This window comes from Neoarthrinium moseri (genome assembly GCF_022829205.1).
Source record: "Neoarthrinium moseri strain CBS 164.80 chromosome Unknown scaffold15_Wmoseri_CBS_16480, whole genome shotgun sequence".
NCBI classification, from domain to species: Eukaryota; Fungi; Ascomycota; class Sordariomycetes; order Amphisphaeriales; family Apiosporaceae; genus Neoarthrinium; species Neoarthrinium moseri.
The window spans coordinates 500,403-515,592 of record NW_026055129.1 but is presented as its reverse complement, the minus strand read 5'-3'; the positions used below and the strand labels follow the sequence as shown (position 1 = coordinate 515,592).

The window sequence follows — 15,190 nt, the reverse complement described above, 5'->3', positions numbered from 1 at the left end:
GCGACCAATTCCTTCTTCTGAACACTCTCGACTTACGTTGTTTTAATTTTTTTGCGATTTCCGGGGGAAACTCCCATGTTGCCGCCGAAAAGGTGGCATATACATAAGACAAAACGCATCGCTGCAGTGTCATATACAAGGGTTTCCGCCGCAGGGAAGACGGACGGGTTGGTGTTGGAGGGGTCTGCCTTGTATGATATATATCCTTTTTGCCGCGATGAAATGCATAGCCAGGAGTTGGAGGGACGAATGTCGCGGTTTTGGTTGTCTGCTGAGGCAACAGTGGAGGAACAAATAAATGCAAAACGAGTAAAACGTTCTCTTCCTTTGTCCAGCATGCTGTGTGATCTTCGTGTGATGCTCGCAATACCATCAACGGCCCAAATACGCCGGGTGCCGGGAATTCGTCGTGGAAGGCAATCCTGGTCCCTCGAGCATGGCTGTGGTGTCCAACTGCTGGACCCGTGATGTTCATCCGAGCCGCCTAAGAATAATGGTGACGGCCGCTGCAAGACCCTTCGAAGGCCCCGGTGCGAATGAGGAGGAATATGATACGCTCCTGCAATTACGCGGCTCCCATCCCGTTGTTGTCTGGCCCAAGCAGCTCAAGAGGGCGGACGTCAACGTGAGAAAGGCGGGAGTCTGGAGCCACCACACTGTTTCTCCGACAGAATTGCGTACTTGCTGAGGCTTCTCGACAGTCTGTTCGCAACTGGATACCGTCCAGTGACCAGCCACGTCATCCTAGGGTAGCGCCGAGAGCTTTGAGGTGCCTCCGGCCATGCCGTAAGGTTCGGACCGGAAGTCAAATCAAGACCCCTATGCTGTGGGGAGCAGCTCAGGTCCAGTGCGTGGCTGTAGGGAGCAGTCTACAGAAGCTGCATCGTTTTTAAACCCAAACTGGGGAGGGAGACGTGCGAGCGGACGGACGGACGGATGAACGGCGTGGCAGGCAGGAGGTTGCTTGGCCGTGGCCGGAGCCGGTTTTCTGTAGGAGGAAGGTGGGAATCCGTCGCTGTCGAGACTCTGGTTGAGACGCCATGGTGATCAGAGAGAAAAAAAAAAGGGCGGTAGTGGAGTGGCAGAGGAGAAACAAGGCGTGATCTGTAAGACGAAAATGTAGTCAGCAGGTGCGGAATACAATCCGGAGGCGAGGCGTAACTGAGCGAGCGAGCGAGTTTGGATGTGGTTATGTGGTTTGCTGGCTGGTACACACGTACCTGGCACGGGGGTTACTCAGCCGAAGCTCATCTTGGTGGTGGACTTATACGAACCGAGCTCCGCCCGGCTGAACTCGAACCCACGAGGGAAGGACGAGGGAAAGCTCATGTTTCGCCGTATGTGTACTCGCACGAGGACAACACAGCCGACGGGAGAGCAAAGGGGGAGGAAAAGTGCGCTGGGTTATTGCGAGGAGAGAAAAGAGGTTGGTGGGCAAAGGAACAAAACCGCCGAGGCGGACAGTGTCTCTCTTCGGTCTCTGTGGTCTTGACGGTCAAGAAACTCAACTTCTGTGAGTGGGGCGCCGCCTGGTGCTCGCCAACTAGGCACTGATGGCACTGGACTGCTACTGTGTACCTAATGGGCGCCGCTTGGCTGGGGCGGCCCAGGTTCCGTGCCACGCCAGCTGGAGCCCACGGAACGCTCAGTGCGCCGCTGCTGGCTGGGTTGGGCTGGGCTGTGGGGGTCCGCCCGTCTGATGTCGCCGAAATTTTGGGATTTTTGGTGCGCGTTGCCCAGGGACCTTGCGATAAGACACTACCGCCTCGAGTACCCGGGCGGTCGCTTATCGGGCAAAATCCCATGAACAGGCCCCAAATGCCGGGTGCCAGAACTTGTAGGGTACTTGTCACTCAGGTCCCCACCACGATAAGACCCTTCGACCCCGCGATGACTTCAATCTTCAAGTTCGCCCTGTTCCCAGCCCAGCAGTAATTGATTCGCATGGCGATATTGCGAGACTTGGTTTGTGTATGTTCTATTTTGAACACTTCCACGAATAGTATAGTATCAATAGGGCTCATCTGACATTTCCAAGAGAAGAAAGCAGTAGTTTCTGGATATATCTGGCACCAGCAACATCTGCAAAAAGCGACCGTCGTCAAAGTCCTCGTAGCGGGGCACAGTGTCCACACCGGCCTCGAACGAACTCCCATCCCATTCAGCGCAGCGCCGCCAAGGGAAGCAAGACAATAAGGCGAGAGAGCAAGATACAAACCCTGCGCACGTATCACAGAAGCAGCAAACGAAATCCCGTCGCGGCAATTACACCACAAGCTCCGTCTCAAGTGGTGTAACCCGGCGCATGCCTAGTTGACCTATATCCGCCCCGGCCGGTCTACGGAAGCGGAGTCCCTCATACACAACACCACCAGCCGCAACCAGCCCGCGAGACGGAAGGTTCCACGCTTCGCCCGACAGCACGTCGTGACACCACGATGACGGTCGCATCAACAAAGCAGCCCCCGCACGCGGCGGGGCCCCTCTACGCGCTCGGCCTCGAGGGCAGCGCCAACAAGCTGGGCATCGGCGTGCTGTCGCACGACCCGGCGACGAACCAGACGACCATCCTGTCCAACGTGCGGCACACGTTCGTGTCGCCGCCGGGGACGGGGTTCCTGCCCAAGGACACGGCCAAGCACCACCGGACGCACTTCGCCTCGGTGTGCGCGGCCGCGCTCCGGGACGCCGGCGTGAGCCCGGCCCAGCTGTCGTGCATCTGCTACACCAAGGGCCCCGGCATGGGCGCGCCGCTGACCAGCGTGGCCGTGGGCGCGCGGGCCCTCAGCCTGCTGTGGGAGCGGCCGCTGGTCGGCGTCAACCACTGCGTGGGCCACATCGAGATGGGGCGCGTCATCACGGGGGCGTCGAACCCCGTCGTGCTGTACGTCAGCGGCGGCAACACGCAGGTCATCGCCTACGCGTCGCAGCGGTACCGCATCTTCGGCGAGACGCTCGACATCGCCGTCGGCAACTGCATCGACCGCTTCGCCCGCACGCTGCGCATCCCCAACGACCCGTTCCCGGGCTACAACGTCGAGCAGCTGGCCAAGAAGGGCGGCGTCCTGCTCGACCTGCCCTACGCCGTCAAGGGCATGGACTGCAGCTTCAGCGGCATCCTGGCCGCCGCCGACGTGCTGGCCGCGCAGATGTTCGCGCAGGACAAGCTGCTCGCCGCCGGCGGCGCGCTCAAGGAGGGCGAGACGCGCATCACGCCCGAGGACCTGTGCTTCACGCTGCAGGAGACCGTGTACGCCATGCTGGTCGAGATCACGGAGCGGGCCATGGCGCACGTGGGCTCGCGGCAGGTGTTGGTGGTCGGCGGCGTGGGGTGCAACGAGCGGCTGCAGGAGATGATGGGCCGGATGGCGGCGGACCGCGGCGGCAGCGTCTACGCGACCGACGAGCGCTTCTGCATCGACAACGGCATCATGATCGCCCTGGCCGGCCTGCTGGCGTGGGAGACGGGGTTCGAGACCCGGCTGGAGGACAGTACCTGCACGCAGCGGTTCAGGACCGACGAGGTGCATATAGCGTGGAGGGAGGACTAGCCACTAGGCCAATGATCAAAGCAGTAAAATACGACCAGACATGATGAATACTTGAAATGTGTTGTATTTGTCCTGCGATCAAGTCTTTGACTATTTCGCTGGGTCTCTGAATGGACCAAAATCCACCGCACAGGGATATATATCAGCAGAGCCACCCACCAATTCGTTCCCGCCTCACTGAAATCAACGCCGATCCTTATTCCGTGTCGATATTCCTGACATACATGGTGCCAAAGTACGCCACCCTTGCTGTCCGTATGCCATATTGCTACCATGCAATTCAGATCCAAAGTCAAGCTCACCACAAGAGCCCCTCCAGTGTTGGCCAATCACGTGGCCGGCTGGGTCGTAAAAAACACACAAGTCACCACATCCTGTGGCTAGCTGTCGTCCGACGTGGGCTTGTAAACGATCGTAGTCACATACTGCTAGGATGTTAGCTTCTCTTCCACCAAGAAGAACGGGCTATTCCCATCAAACCCGACGGTTGGGATAATGAAACGCACCTTGTTCTTATATCTCGTAGTGGCGGATACCGCGAGGACGTTGTTCTTGATGCTGCTCGTGGCCAAGTGGTTTAGGATCGTGTGGTTTGGCATGTTCAGGACACTGTTGTCGTCCTTCATGAGTGTCGTATTATTCATGATGGGCTTACTAAGGAACCCCGGCAGAGACGGAGGGGTTGGTAGTTTGTCGAGGGCTCCCACGGACAGCTGGTACGACCTTGTGTCCTCGGGCTGGTCAAAGTCGGATAGGTAGGCCGGTATTGCGCCGCTGAAGGCTTCGGCGGGTTCAATGACCTTTTTCTGCGGCAGCTTCTCCTCGCCATCCAACTTGGACTCGGATGGCTGCCTGGAAGGCAGTGCCTCTGCTTCCGAGGCCGACTTGGGAGGTGTAGCTCCAAGCGTGAGAGTCCTCGCTGCAGCCTCCTCGCCGCTTACTTCGATGTAATTCACCAGGTTGTTTCCAAAGTCGACAGTCGTGGGAAGGTGCATAGATGTCTCCATGCGGCCGTCCACCAAGAACTTGATGTGATGTGTTCCCGGAAAGACGGGAAGAATTGCTTCCAAGACGCCTTCTCTATCCTTTCTACACAAACACCACAGTCAGTCATTGCACAGAATTGAGGGTGCAGAGGGGAGCCAGATATACAGGGATAGCAGTGTTGCCAACTGCCTTGTCTGGCTGGTATAGCAGACTTCCGAATCCAGTTGGGCAAGGAATAAATAGTGTGAGGGGATAACTTACGCAGGGAACAGTCTCTGCTTTCGACTCCATTGAAACGGAGTTCCCGTGACATAGACCTTCTGGCCACCCTGTAACCACTCGACCCTCGTGGGGACGGTTCTCGTCTTGTCGACCCTCAGCTCCTCAGCATCTTCATCGTCGGTAGCATTGCTGAGGGCCGATGACTTCCTCGTGAGGTCTGCGCCGGCGGCGTGCTCGGCTTCCCTCTCCAAGCTGGCCTCGATATCTTCAATGGGCCCGCCGGACGATATATCGGCGGGCGCAATGATGGGCGAGCCGGGGGTGTGAACCTCTTCCTCGATGGGGAGTGGCAGTCTCGGCGGCCTCGACATCTGATACGACATGTCGGTGACGCTGGCCGAGGTCGGGCCCGAGGTCAAGCTAGGATCGTCGGCGTAATTGGGGGGCGAGCGGACGGCGGGCGAGTTGGTGGTGCTGTGCGGGTGGTGCGAGTTGGTGGGCACATCGACGGGCTTGGAGGGCTCATGCCGGTCGTCGGGATAGGCGGGCTTGGAGACGGAGGAGCGGGCGCTCGGTGAGCTGGAGGCCGGGGCGTTGAGTATGGACAGCGGCCTCGAGTGGGTGCCGCGGGGGCCTATGGTCGAGCCGTGTGCCGAGACAACGCTGGCCTCGGGCGAGGAGGCGGCGGAGCGGTGCTGGTGCTGGTGGGCCGAGATGAGGTTCTTGGGCTCCTTCTTGCTGGGCCTGGGGGAGTCGACGCGCTCAGCATGCTCGACGGTGCCGTGGCCGTGACGATGCTGGGTAGGGGTGGCCGGCTTGGAGGTTGAGGGGCTGTTACCCATTTTGCCTTTGGATCAGGCCGCCGGGGGCGCTGCTCACTGCCGGCGAGGCGAGCGGTGCCGCAAGGTGCCAGAGGTTGGGTTGGGTGCGCGTAGGTGCGACTTGTGTGGGGGGGCGTCGGACTGGGACTGGAACTGAACTCCCGCGATAGGGCGGATACAGTTTCTCAGAGAGTCTAGCGCGCGAGCAGCTGAGCCCTCTCGTGCCTTGCCGGCCGGTCAGATTTGTCGTCAGACCAGACCAGGACCAGGACCAGGACCAGGACCAGGACCAAGACCCAGGACCAGGCCGGGGGTTGGGATGCGCGGTGCAACGGGCAGGACGAGGCACGAGCAGGTGGAAGCTGAAGGGAAGGCGGTGGTGGGGGTTGGTGAGCAGCGCGGTCCGCTACCCGTCCTGGGACGCGAAAGCCGTGCTGTGTCTCGGCTGGGTGCAACAGAGTTTGGGGGTTTGGCGGGTGTGGGAGGCTCGTGATGGGCGGGTTGGTGCAAAAGCGTCGTTGTTGTTCATGTGGTCCGGGTGCCTGGGTGCGGCGTGGTCATGGGGCCGCAATTGGACGGCGGGACGGGGGGACGAGCGAGTCCAACCGAGAGCTTGGATTATGTGTGAATCTTGTTTGAACCGGTGTAGACTGTCCCCCGACTAGGCCAGTCTTGACTTTCTGGCCCTTCACTTGTCACTTTCTGCACCGGCAGTACACGATGTCGTTGGAGGCCGGAGCAGAGGAGGAGGAGGAGGAGGAGGAGGAGGAGGAGGGAGAATTGATGGGGTTGAATGGGTCAAATGGGGGAGAAGAGAACCAAGCGGATGGATTACTGAGCTGAGAGTGCCGAGGACGGACGATGGTCGACAACCAAGCTACCTGACTTAAGGTATCTATCTGCCAGGACTGGAAGCCGGGACAGCCCACTTCCATCCATGGATCCATGGACCCATGGATCTTGCTCTCCCCCACACTCTCTCTGCCCCGCCAAAACGAAGACCAGAACCCCCAACCCGCAGAATGGCAGCCCGCCTGACGGTTCCAGCTCACACTCTGCAATTCGGCACAAACCAACAACGCACCCAGGCAGATATCTCATATTATATACCTTAGGTACTTGAGTATGTCGTTACCTCTGGGCTAGCATCTTGTGAGGACGCTGCACTGCACTGTGAAATGCTGCAATTCTTCAAAGGATGTACAGAGAGGCTGCAGACAGCTGCCAATCACAGTTTCCACCTTGAACGGACGTCTCGCCGAGAGACAAGACTAGATGGTCTGAAGCATTTCTTTTCTTCCTGCATACTTATCTAGGCAATTTGAGTGTCGATCCTTGCGTTCCACCATGCTTGGTAACACGCATACGTTTGTACATGTGTACATATGTAAATCCATACATACCCTACCTACATACATTAGCCTGTCAGATCGTGAGCAACATGGTAATCCCTGTCTGAATGGTTTGGTTTCTTGGAGAGGCAGTCGAGTCGAGTATTGTCAGACAGTCACGTTGAGGGTTATCCACAGCGACCTAGCGGTTAGGTAGCCGATTAGGTGGTTCCGAATCTGATGTATTGTATTTCTGCGTCGTTGTCTGTACCTCACCTCTCGCTCTTTGTACCTCTAAGTCTTTCTCGTATCTTGCACGCTTGCCCAACCACTTCTCGACTTTAACAACATCTTCAACCTTTGCGACCGTTACCGTTGCCATACCCCTTAACAAGGGCTTCGGTTGTCCGAGAAATCCTCCTATCATCTAGATCTCGCTGTTTAGTTGAATGGGCACAATTCGCTGCGCATTATGCAACGCGAGTGCCTGTCACTCTCTCACTGTTGCAGTATAAATATCTCCTATCCAATCTTCGTGTTACGAACATGGCCTCACGAACCCCGACCCCAAGGAACAACTTGAACCCATCAGGCCGCTGGGTACAGTCTCACTAAGGGCAATTGTGAGGATATCACTGAGGGCAAATTCTCATTTCCTATAATTCACAGTATCCATGCAGTGCCAGAAGATGACCAGCTCGTCCGGATTCTGAAGCAAAGAACGACAGATCGTGCTCTTAAAGAACAAGCGGTGCGTTGTATTAAAAACACCGGAAGCTTCGAATACACACGCAATAAGCTGGCCGGTTTGATAAACAGTGCTAGGAGTTTGATAGGAGAGCTATGGCTGGCTGGGGACGATGTTGGATTCGTCGATGCAATGAATTCTGTGTTAGACATGTTGTCAAACGAGGTGGCCGATTAGGAGGTGGCTACTAGCCAGCTATCACGTGACTAAAAGGTCTGGTAGGGAGATTGCTGGATTTCCGACAGATAGAATCAGACAGATAATAATATACAACGCACGCGATCAACAAGTTAATTCCTTTTAAGGACGTATCTGCTAGGTCGCCGTGACCCTGTTTCTACCTGACTGTCTGACAAAACGCGATTAATAAATTAATTCCGTAAAAAGGACGTATTTACTAGGTCGCCGTGACCCTGTTTCCACCTGACTGTCTGACACCTTTTAAAACGCGCCCTTGCTAACCAACAACGGATACACGTCACCATAGCTTCTCGTCTGCCACAGCAGCTAGAAAGAGGTCATACATCGACGTTCGTCGTGACACCACGTACATAGCATAGTCAATTCACAATCTACACATCCAACCATTCAGCTTCCGGGATACGCGCCCACCGCCTCGTCGGGTCACATTACACAGCAGCATCCCATCGCCTCCAATCAAGCCTTACAGATCAACAGAAGGATAGAAGAGGAACAATGCAAGCCCCGGTCCGCCTATAGTCAGTGATTAGTACAAGCTGCTCGCACCGCTGCAGACCCTGGCCGCGAGGATGGCTGCGCCCGACCCCGGCACCGACACCGGCCAGACTGGCGCTGGTGGAGGCATGGACTGGCAGACGCCGCTGTCCGCCGGCCTCGGCTTCGCCTACTCGTCCGTCCTGCTCCTCGCCTCGGGCCTCTACCGGCTGCTTGCCTGGGTCGTCGTCCGTGTCCCCGGCTACCTGTACCGGGCCCTGTCCGTCGTCGCCACGCCCCTGACGTACCCGCTTTACTACGCCTACCGCCTGCTGCTTTTCTTGCTGTCGCCGCTTTGGGCAATCGGTAGGGTAGTTGCCGGAGCTGGCGCCTGGGTCGTGGGGATGGCCATCAAGCTCAAGGTAAGTGCGTTCCGTGACGTATTTCACTGCGGCGGCGGAAGCGTACTTGACGTTGCGGTGACGAAGGCTGTTGCTAATGACAAGTGCAGTATCTTTATGTATACGTACGTATTATCGCCCGGCTCCAGGCAGCGTGTCACTTGATGTCCTGCTGGAGTGCAGGGGGATGCAGAGAAATTAAAGGATCAAGATCCAGCTACTAACATTGCTTCACCCTCGAACCAGTTCACAGTTGCTGCGCTCATAGGCATCGCAGCAGCCTGCATGGTGCACGGGACGAGCACGGTGCTCTTTCTGCTCCTGCGGATCGACCGGTCAACCGCGGCGTCGACGTCGTTCCCCGGCACCAAAGCCAACTATGGGGCCTCGTCGCGGAAGCAGCTGCAGGAGTCCGCCGCGGCGGCGGCGACGACGGCGACAACCACGGCGGGAGAGTATGACTACGACGCGGCCTCGGACGCCTCGTCCACCCCCGACGACTTCGACACCCTGCCCGAGCTGCACCAGGGCGACCGCCCCGTCATGACCGACGCCCTGTGCGAGCTGGCCTTCCGCCGCGCCAAGAGCACCCGCCTGAGCCCCCTCAGGCCGAGCCGGAGGTTTAGGGGACTGCTGGCCCAGACCATCCACGAGGAGAGCAGCGAGTCCGAGTCTTGAGCCGTTGCGGAACCCTCGTGGTTTTGAATCGTGTCCAGAAATCTGGCTGGTACTTAGCTAGCGCACCAGGAAAGCCCTTCAATAGACTCTGCTGGCCCTTCTGCAGGTGGCATTATCCAGGTAGTGGACGCCGAAAGCTTCGGTGACGTGGGCGAGAACCGCTTCAGCGCCTGGGTGATGTTAGAGATATTGGGTCTGTATCAGGGTTCACGGCAGCATGTCGCTCTACAACATCAACGTAGTTGTTGATCGCCTCGGGCGGGCCTTCAGATGCTGATAATGCAACGGGGCTTATCCAAGAACAGGGAATGTATCAAATAATGTATTAAATCAAGCGGCCGGGTATGTCAAACCGTCCTTTCACTACGGACCATGATACAGAACAAGACTATTCGCTCTCATCCGGGGGCCTGTCTGCTGCTAGTGACAGGGAGACACGTATATGTACCATGTCCGTACGGGCTAGCAAAATGCTGTAAAAACAAATGTCCCCTCACTAAAACTCCGAAAGTCAACCAGAACTCCCTGTCGTTCTCGCCGAACAACTCCAAGGCCAGTTGTAGTTATACAGGTTCGGCACAATCAGGCGCCTTTCGCTGTATAATGTGCGCATGCTGATTTTGCGTCAAAGGTATGTACAAAAGATAATCAGGCTCTTTCAGTAGGACAAGTCCTCGAGGGCTTCTTCCGGTTCTGGAGTGTCACGATATTGTCGTTGATTGCGTGCCAGATCAGTAGCAGGTCCTCTCGCGCCACGTTTCCTGCTACGGCTGCCACGTCGCATGATGGTTTTGCTGAAGTGTCTAGGTAGTTCTTGCTTGGCGCTTTCTTCCGTGGTGTTATTCGCGGCTGCGCCCCTGCTATCTGGATCCTAAGACATCTGCCAGGGTTTCGGCCGTGAACTGCGATCGGTCGATTCCCGGGGTCGCCGCGAGCTTCCGTTGCTGATCGAAGCATACCGTTTGTGCTCAGCAGAGGACCGGGTGCTGCCGCGATATTCGGAGGACTGATCAAGGCCAGAGCGGTGCGGTCTCCGAGGTTGCCACGGTGGCGGCGGTGGCGGAGACTGACCCTGGCTTGACCCTGGATGCCCGTGCCTTCGGCTGGTTTCCGTTGGTTGACCATCGTCCTATCGACGGTACATGTCACGGTCGCCACGGTCGCGGACTGGCGAACGACTTCTACTGCGCGTTCTGCTGGCCCGGCTTCTGTCGTCGTAGTCCCTAACTCGGTCTACACGATCCCAATCACGCCTGTCGTCACGATCATCGCGTCTTCGTCGGTCTTCACGAGGCGGCCGATCCTCCCTGGATCGGTATCCAGCGGCGCCCGGATTATAGGCGGGAATGTACGTGTCGACGTTGCCGCCGGCGGGAACACCAACTGGGCCGCCAACCCCTCCGCCGGCTCCACGGTTTCTCGGGGGACGATCACGATCTCTGTAGTCTGGAAAGTCATCGTATCCGTTTGCAGGCGGCGGCGGTCTAGGCGGCAGTCGCGTATCAGGAGGCGGTGCTCGTGGTTCGTGGTCGCGATCCCTGTTCCAGGCTGGCCTCCTAGCCTCGTGGCCGCCGTTGCGGTGACCGTGCTGGTTGGGGTATCTTCCGTTCATGCGAGAGTTACCGTACCCGTCGCCATTACTGAAGCCCTGCGGTCCTCCTTCGAATGCACCAGCACCGACCGAGCCGCCCTTGGGTGCCGGTGGAAGGGCAGCTCTTCGCTCGTGGAACTTCCTACGATCAAGTTCATGACTGCTTTCAAAGTGTGGAATGTCCTCTGGCCGAGCGGGATATGGCGAGCTCTTGAAGTAGGCATGCTCCAAGGCATCAATGGCGTTCACTCGAGTACGCCAATCCAACTTCAAAAGCTCCTTGAGTAAGGATATGGCCTGGCCTCCGTGCTCGCGAAAGCGATGCTGCAGGTTGCCGGTTCTGGCCCTGGGGTTCAGCCCTTCGGCTCCAGACAGCTGTCTCCATCCGGGCATCGTCTGATCTGTGGGTGTACCAACAAGGTCAAAGATGATGTCGAGTTGATGCGCGTCACTTTCGCCTGAGAGAATTGGCTTTCCGACCAACATTTCTCCGAATACACAGCTGAAAACAGGTTAGCAAAAACGCTATTCGCAGTATTGGGAGGCGGGAAAAGGAAAGGGAAATCATACCCGACTCCCCACATGTCAATAGCAGTGGTGTATCGTCGGAGGTGCATCAACAGCTCCGGCGGGCGGTACCATCTGGTGACGACAAGTGCTGTGTAGTCCCTCTTACCCTCGCCACCTCCTCCGCCAGGCAGAGGCACAGGGCCATCGTAGTGTCGTGCGAGACCGAAGTCGGCAATCTGTAGAATGCCACGGTTGTCGATCAGCAAGTTGGCTGCCTTCATGTCTCGGTGCAGAATATGGTTTTCGTGGAGGTACTGCAGGCCCTGAAGCAGCTGCTTGAGGTAGCACTTGATCTGCGGAACGGTAAATGTAATGGATGGATTGTCGAGCAGGCCAGAAAGATCGTGATCCATGTAGGGGGTGGCCATGTACATGATGGGGCGCTTGCGCTTGTCGGCTGAGAAGGAGGGCTTGTCAGTACTCGGCGTGATGGCGGAGCTGGCTGGTCTTGCACATCACTCACTAGCTTTCGCGTGATGCTCAACAGCCATGTCGACCAATCGAAGAACGTTGGGGTGGGAAAGCAGCTTGAGAAGCTTGATCTCTCTCAGCGCCGTGATGGGGAACTGGGGTTCAAAGTCAGTGTCGGATGTAGCGTAGCGCTGTAGCGCTGGATGCCGGGTAGCTGTCACGAACCCCATCTTTCTCGTTGTGCATGATGATCTTCTTGAGGGCGACCAGGGTACCGTTCTGTCGCGATCGCGCCTTGTGAACCTCACTGCGTAGGGATGGACATATCAGTACGGCGGGGTCGCAGCGTAGGGCTATGCGACGAAAGCGCGGGATCGCACTCACCCAAAGGTACCTTCGCCCAGCTTGCCCTTGAGCTCATAGTCAGAAATCTTGGAACAGCCGACGAAGCTGTCCTTGGGGCGCTGATTCTGAGCGGCGAACGATCTGGGCGACGGAGCGCCATTCCCCGTGCTGTAGGCCATGTCGGTTCGCGGTTACGGTGGGACGAGACGCAGTCGTCCTGGTGCGGTCGAGGCGGGATTTCGCGATGCTCGTCGCAGAAGCGTTCAGGTTGAGAGCAGAGTAGTGATGTTTGGCATCTCTGTGATGAGAACAGCCAACAGCGGGTTCGCAGAGAGAAGGGCAAGATTGCCAGAAGATTAGGTGTACACCATGGGTAGCCTGGCGGGCTATTGTTCCTGGCCGAACAATCAACGTGACGAGGTGAACTCTTTCTTGTTCTACCTGTCGCTTCCGTCGACGGCGATGTCGATGGGCTGGGGACAAACGGAGCCAGTCCGATCTGAGGGATACTTTTTAGTTAGATACCCAAGTCACGAAAGACAGATGCAGCCTCGTGGCGTAAAACCTTGGCGTTGGCGTGCACCGCCACATCTTGCGGCCGTGGCCCCCGTGCCGTGGGCTTGGGGAGCTCGATGGACGTGTGGCGGTGCTGTCTGTGGCCTGAGTTGGGGGCCCACAGCGACCTCCAGGCCTGCCGACCAAGATCCATTGTTCGACCTCGTCCGGCAGAAGCGAGACTGACGAGCCTCAACCCTCACGCACCATCCCCAATCAATCAGCTGCGACAGCCTCGATAGTACGTGGACGACGCCCGACCGTCGCGCCTCCCCACGTTCTTCTGCTCACCTCGGACAGACTACAGTCACAATGGCAGGCGGTCCCGGCATCCGACCGCACGTCGCCCCCATCTACAGAATCACGGCCACGGCTCTGGGCGCAAGCATGTGGTTCTTTGTAAGCGATCCCCTCGGACCGTGCCCTACCCATGGGGGTTATCAAGATTGAGTAGCTGACATGTTCTCCAGCTGATGTACAGGGCGAAGAAGGACGGTACTTAAACCCCCACACATACCACGAATGCCGAGCGACGAAACTGACGCATACATAGGCCCGGTCTTGATGGGCTGGAAGCACCCTTGGGACCACTAAATACAACGCCAATAGGATCACCAGCGGAAGCGATTGCGGCGGATGAGAGTGGTGCGACCAACGCCAACCGTCTGTGTGAAGAGGCACGCTCGAATGGTTGACACATCACGTCACGGACGGTCAAGACGCATTAGATTTGGAATTGAGCTGGAGCTATCCCGTACCGGTCTACGCTGTCTATGTACATAAACATCACAGGAAAGGAAGAAACGGCGTCAACATCACTAAGCCTTGGGCTTCTCGAACAAGTAGTGTGACACGCCCCAGACGTCGCCGCCCTCATACGCAAAGAGCTCCGAGCACGCCATGTAGAAGATTTGCCACCGGTTATACCAGGTGCTGGCGTTTTGTTCCCCGTACGTCTCTACCAAGTGCGGCCAGATCTTGTTCTTGTTTGCGATCATGGTCGAAAGCCAGTGCTTGGAAGCAGTGTCAGTCAATTTCGCGTATCAGGTGACCAGTCCAGCGACTTACCTCGCACGTCTTGGAGTAGTGGTTGCCGTTGACCCACCATTGCCGCTTGATCTTGAGGTCCTTCTGGAAGTAAAGGAGCAAATCTGCCGAGGGCATAGTGCCACCCGTAAAGAAGTGTGTCGTCATCCAGCCCTCCTCGTAGTCGTAGGGTGTGTCCTTGTGCGTGAAGATGTGCACAAACAGCTTGCCACCCGGCTTCAGCACCTTGGCGACCTTGGCCATCAGCAGCTCGTAGTTCTTCATGTGCTCAAACATCTGCGCTAGGTTAGCACGACGGAATGCCATTATTGACATGCTCTAGACCAACCTCAATAGAGACCACACGGTCGAAACTCGCCTTCTCCTTCTCAAACTCGTAGTCCGCGACGTCGCCGGTAATCACGGTAAGGTTGGAAAGTCCCTTCTCTTTGGCCTTCGAGTCAATGTACTCCTTCTGAGTCTTTGAGTTGGAAAAGGCCGTAACCTTGGACTTGGGGAGCATCTCTGCAAAGAACAGAGCTCCGGAACCCCATCCACAACCCAGGTCGAGGATGCTCATGCCATCTTCCAGTCCTGCCTTCTCGACTGCAGGCGTCAAAAGTCAGCCATACTTCCAGCTCGATTCTGGCTGCACACTAATCTGCGGCAACTCCCCAAGAAGTCAAAGGCTCTGCAGCGGTGGAGCACTTACTATACGTCCTCAGCATCTCCACCTCGGCTTGCGCCAATGTCTCGCTGCCTTTGGGATACAAGCAGGAGCTATACTTCATGCGGGGACCCAGCATCCCTGCCAGCACACCGGTGCCGACCTGTCATGAATGCCACTCGTCAATAAGCATATCCTACGGGTGTTTGACCCTCCGCAGTCTTCACTCATACGCGGGAAAGCCAGGCGATCCTAAGGACCAGGGCCAGTCACACACACATACCTCATAATGCTGCGTATTGGCCGTGTCCGTCTCTATGGCTATGGGCTGCGTGCGCAGGCGTTCGATGTACTCCATCTTGCGCGCGCAAGCATCCGCCAGCGACTCGGACCGGATCTCGGCCAAGCGCTGCGCGAGCTGCCGCCGGATGCCGACCCGGATCACGACGTGCGGCAGGATGCCCGAGTCGAGGATGGCATCTATGGTATCGAATCAGTTCATGCTGCTATGCCTTGGACGCAAGCGAGGGAGTCTGCGTGTGAGTGGGTGCACTGTGTGAGTGTGTTTTGTGGGTATTGTGTAATATGTGTATACTGACCCATGTTCATAT

At 57.3% G+C, this 15,190-nt stretch overlaps 5 protein-coding genes across 5 annotated transcripts; 2 read left to right on the top strand and 3 right to left on the bottom strand.

The window, feature by feature from the left end:
* Positions 1–2,438: 2,438 nt before the first annotated feature.
* On the top strand, positions 2,439–3,551 carry JN550_005184 (uncharacterized protein; the record flags this gene model as incomplete). The annotated part of the gene is made up of 1 exon (XM_049316784.1): positions 2,439–3,551. One exon carries the CDS (start codon positions 2,439–2,441, stop codon positions 3,549–3,551), a length of 1,113 nt encoding a protein of 370 aa, XP_049172985.1.
* Positions 3,552–3,931: 380 nt separating this feature from the next.
* JN550_005183 (uncharacterized protein) lies at positions 3,932–5,602 on the bottom strand (the record flags this gene model as incomplete). Its single annotated transcript, XM_049316782.1, has 3 exons — positions 3,932–3,976; positions 4,058–4,640; positions 4,800–5,602. The coding sequence occupies 3 exons, from the start codon at positions 5,600–5,602 to the stop codon at positions 3,932–3,934; spliced, it is 1,431 nt and encodes a 476-aa protein (XP_049172984.1).
* A 2,828-nt stretch (positions 5,603–8,430) lies between these two features.
* On the top strand, positions 8,431–9,414 carry JN550_005182 (uncharacterized protein; the record flags this gene model as incomplete). Its single annotated transcript, XM_049316781.1, has 3 exons — positions 8,431–8,757; positions 8,847–8,861; positions 8,983–9,414. The coding sequence occupies 3 exons, from the start codon at positions 8,431–8,433 to the stop codon at positions 9,412–9,414; spliced, it is 774 nt and encodes a 257-aa protein (XP_049172983.1).
* A 648-nt stretch (positions 9,415–10,062) lies between these two features.
* JN550_005181 (uncharacterized protein) lies at positions 10,063–12,510 on the bottom strand (the record flags this gene model as incomplete). The annotated part of the gene is made up of 6 exons (XM_049316780.1): positions 10,063–10,622; positions 10,678–11,507; positions 11,576–11,972; positions 12,039–12,141; positions 12,212–12,293; positions 12,371–12,510. The coding sequence occupies 6 exons, from the start codon at positions 12,508–12,510 to the stop codon at positions 10,063–10,065; spliced, it is 2,112 nt and encodes a 703-aa protein (XP_049172982.1).
* Positions 12,511–13,704: 1,194 nt separating this feature from the next.
* On the bottom strand, positions 13,705–15,188 carry JN550_005180 (uncharacterized protein; the record flags this gene model as incomplete). The annotated part of the gene is made up of 6 exons (XM_049316779.1): positions 13,705–13,899; positions 13,955–14,209; positions 14,262–14,518; positions 14,625–14,742; positions 14,863–15,059; positions 15,179–15,188. 6 exons carry the CDS (start codon positions 15,186–15,188, stop codon positions 13,705–13,707), a joined length of 1,032 nt encoding a protein of 343 aa, XP_049172981.1.
* Positions 15,189–15,190: the final 2 nt, after the last annotated feature.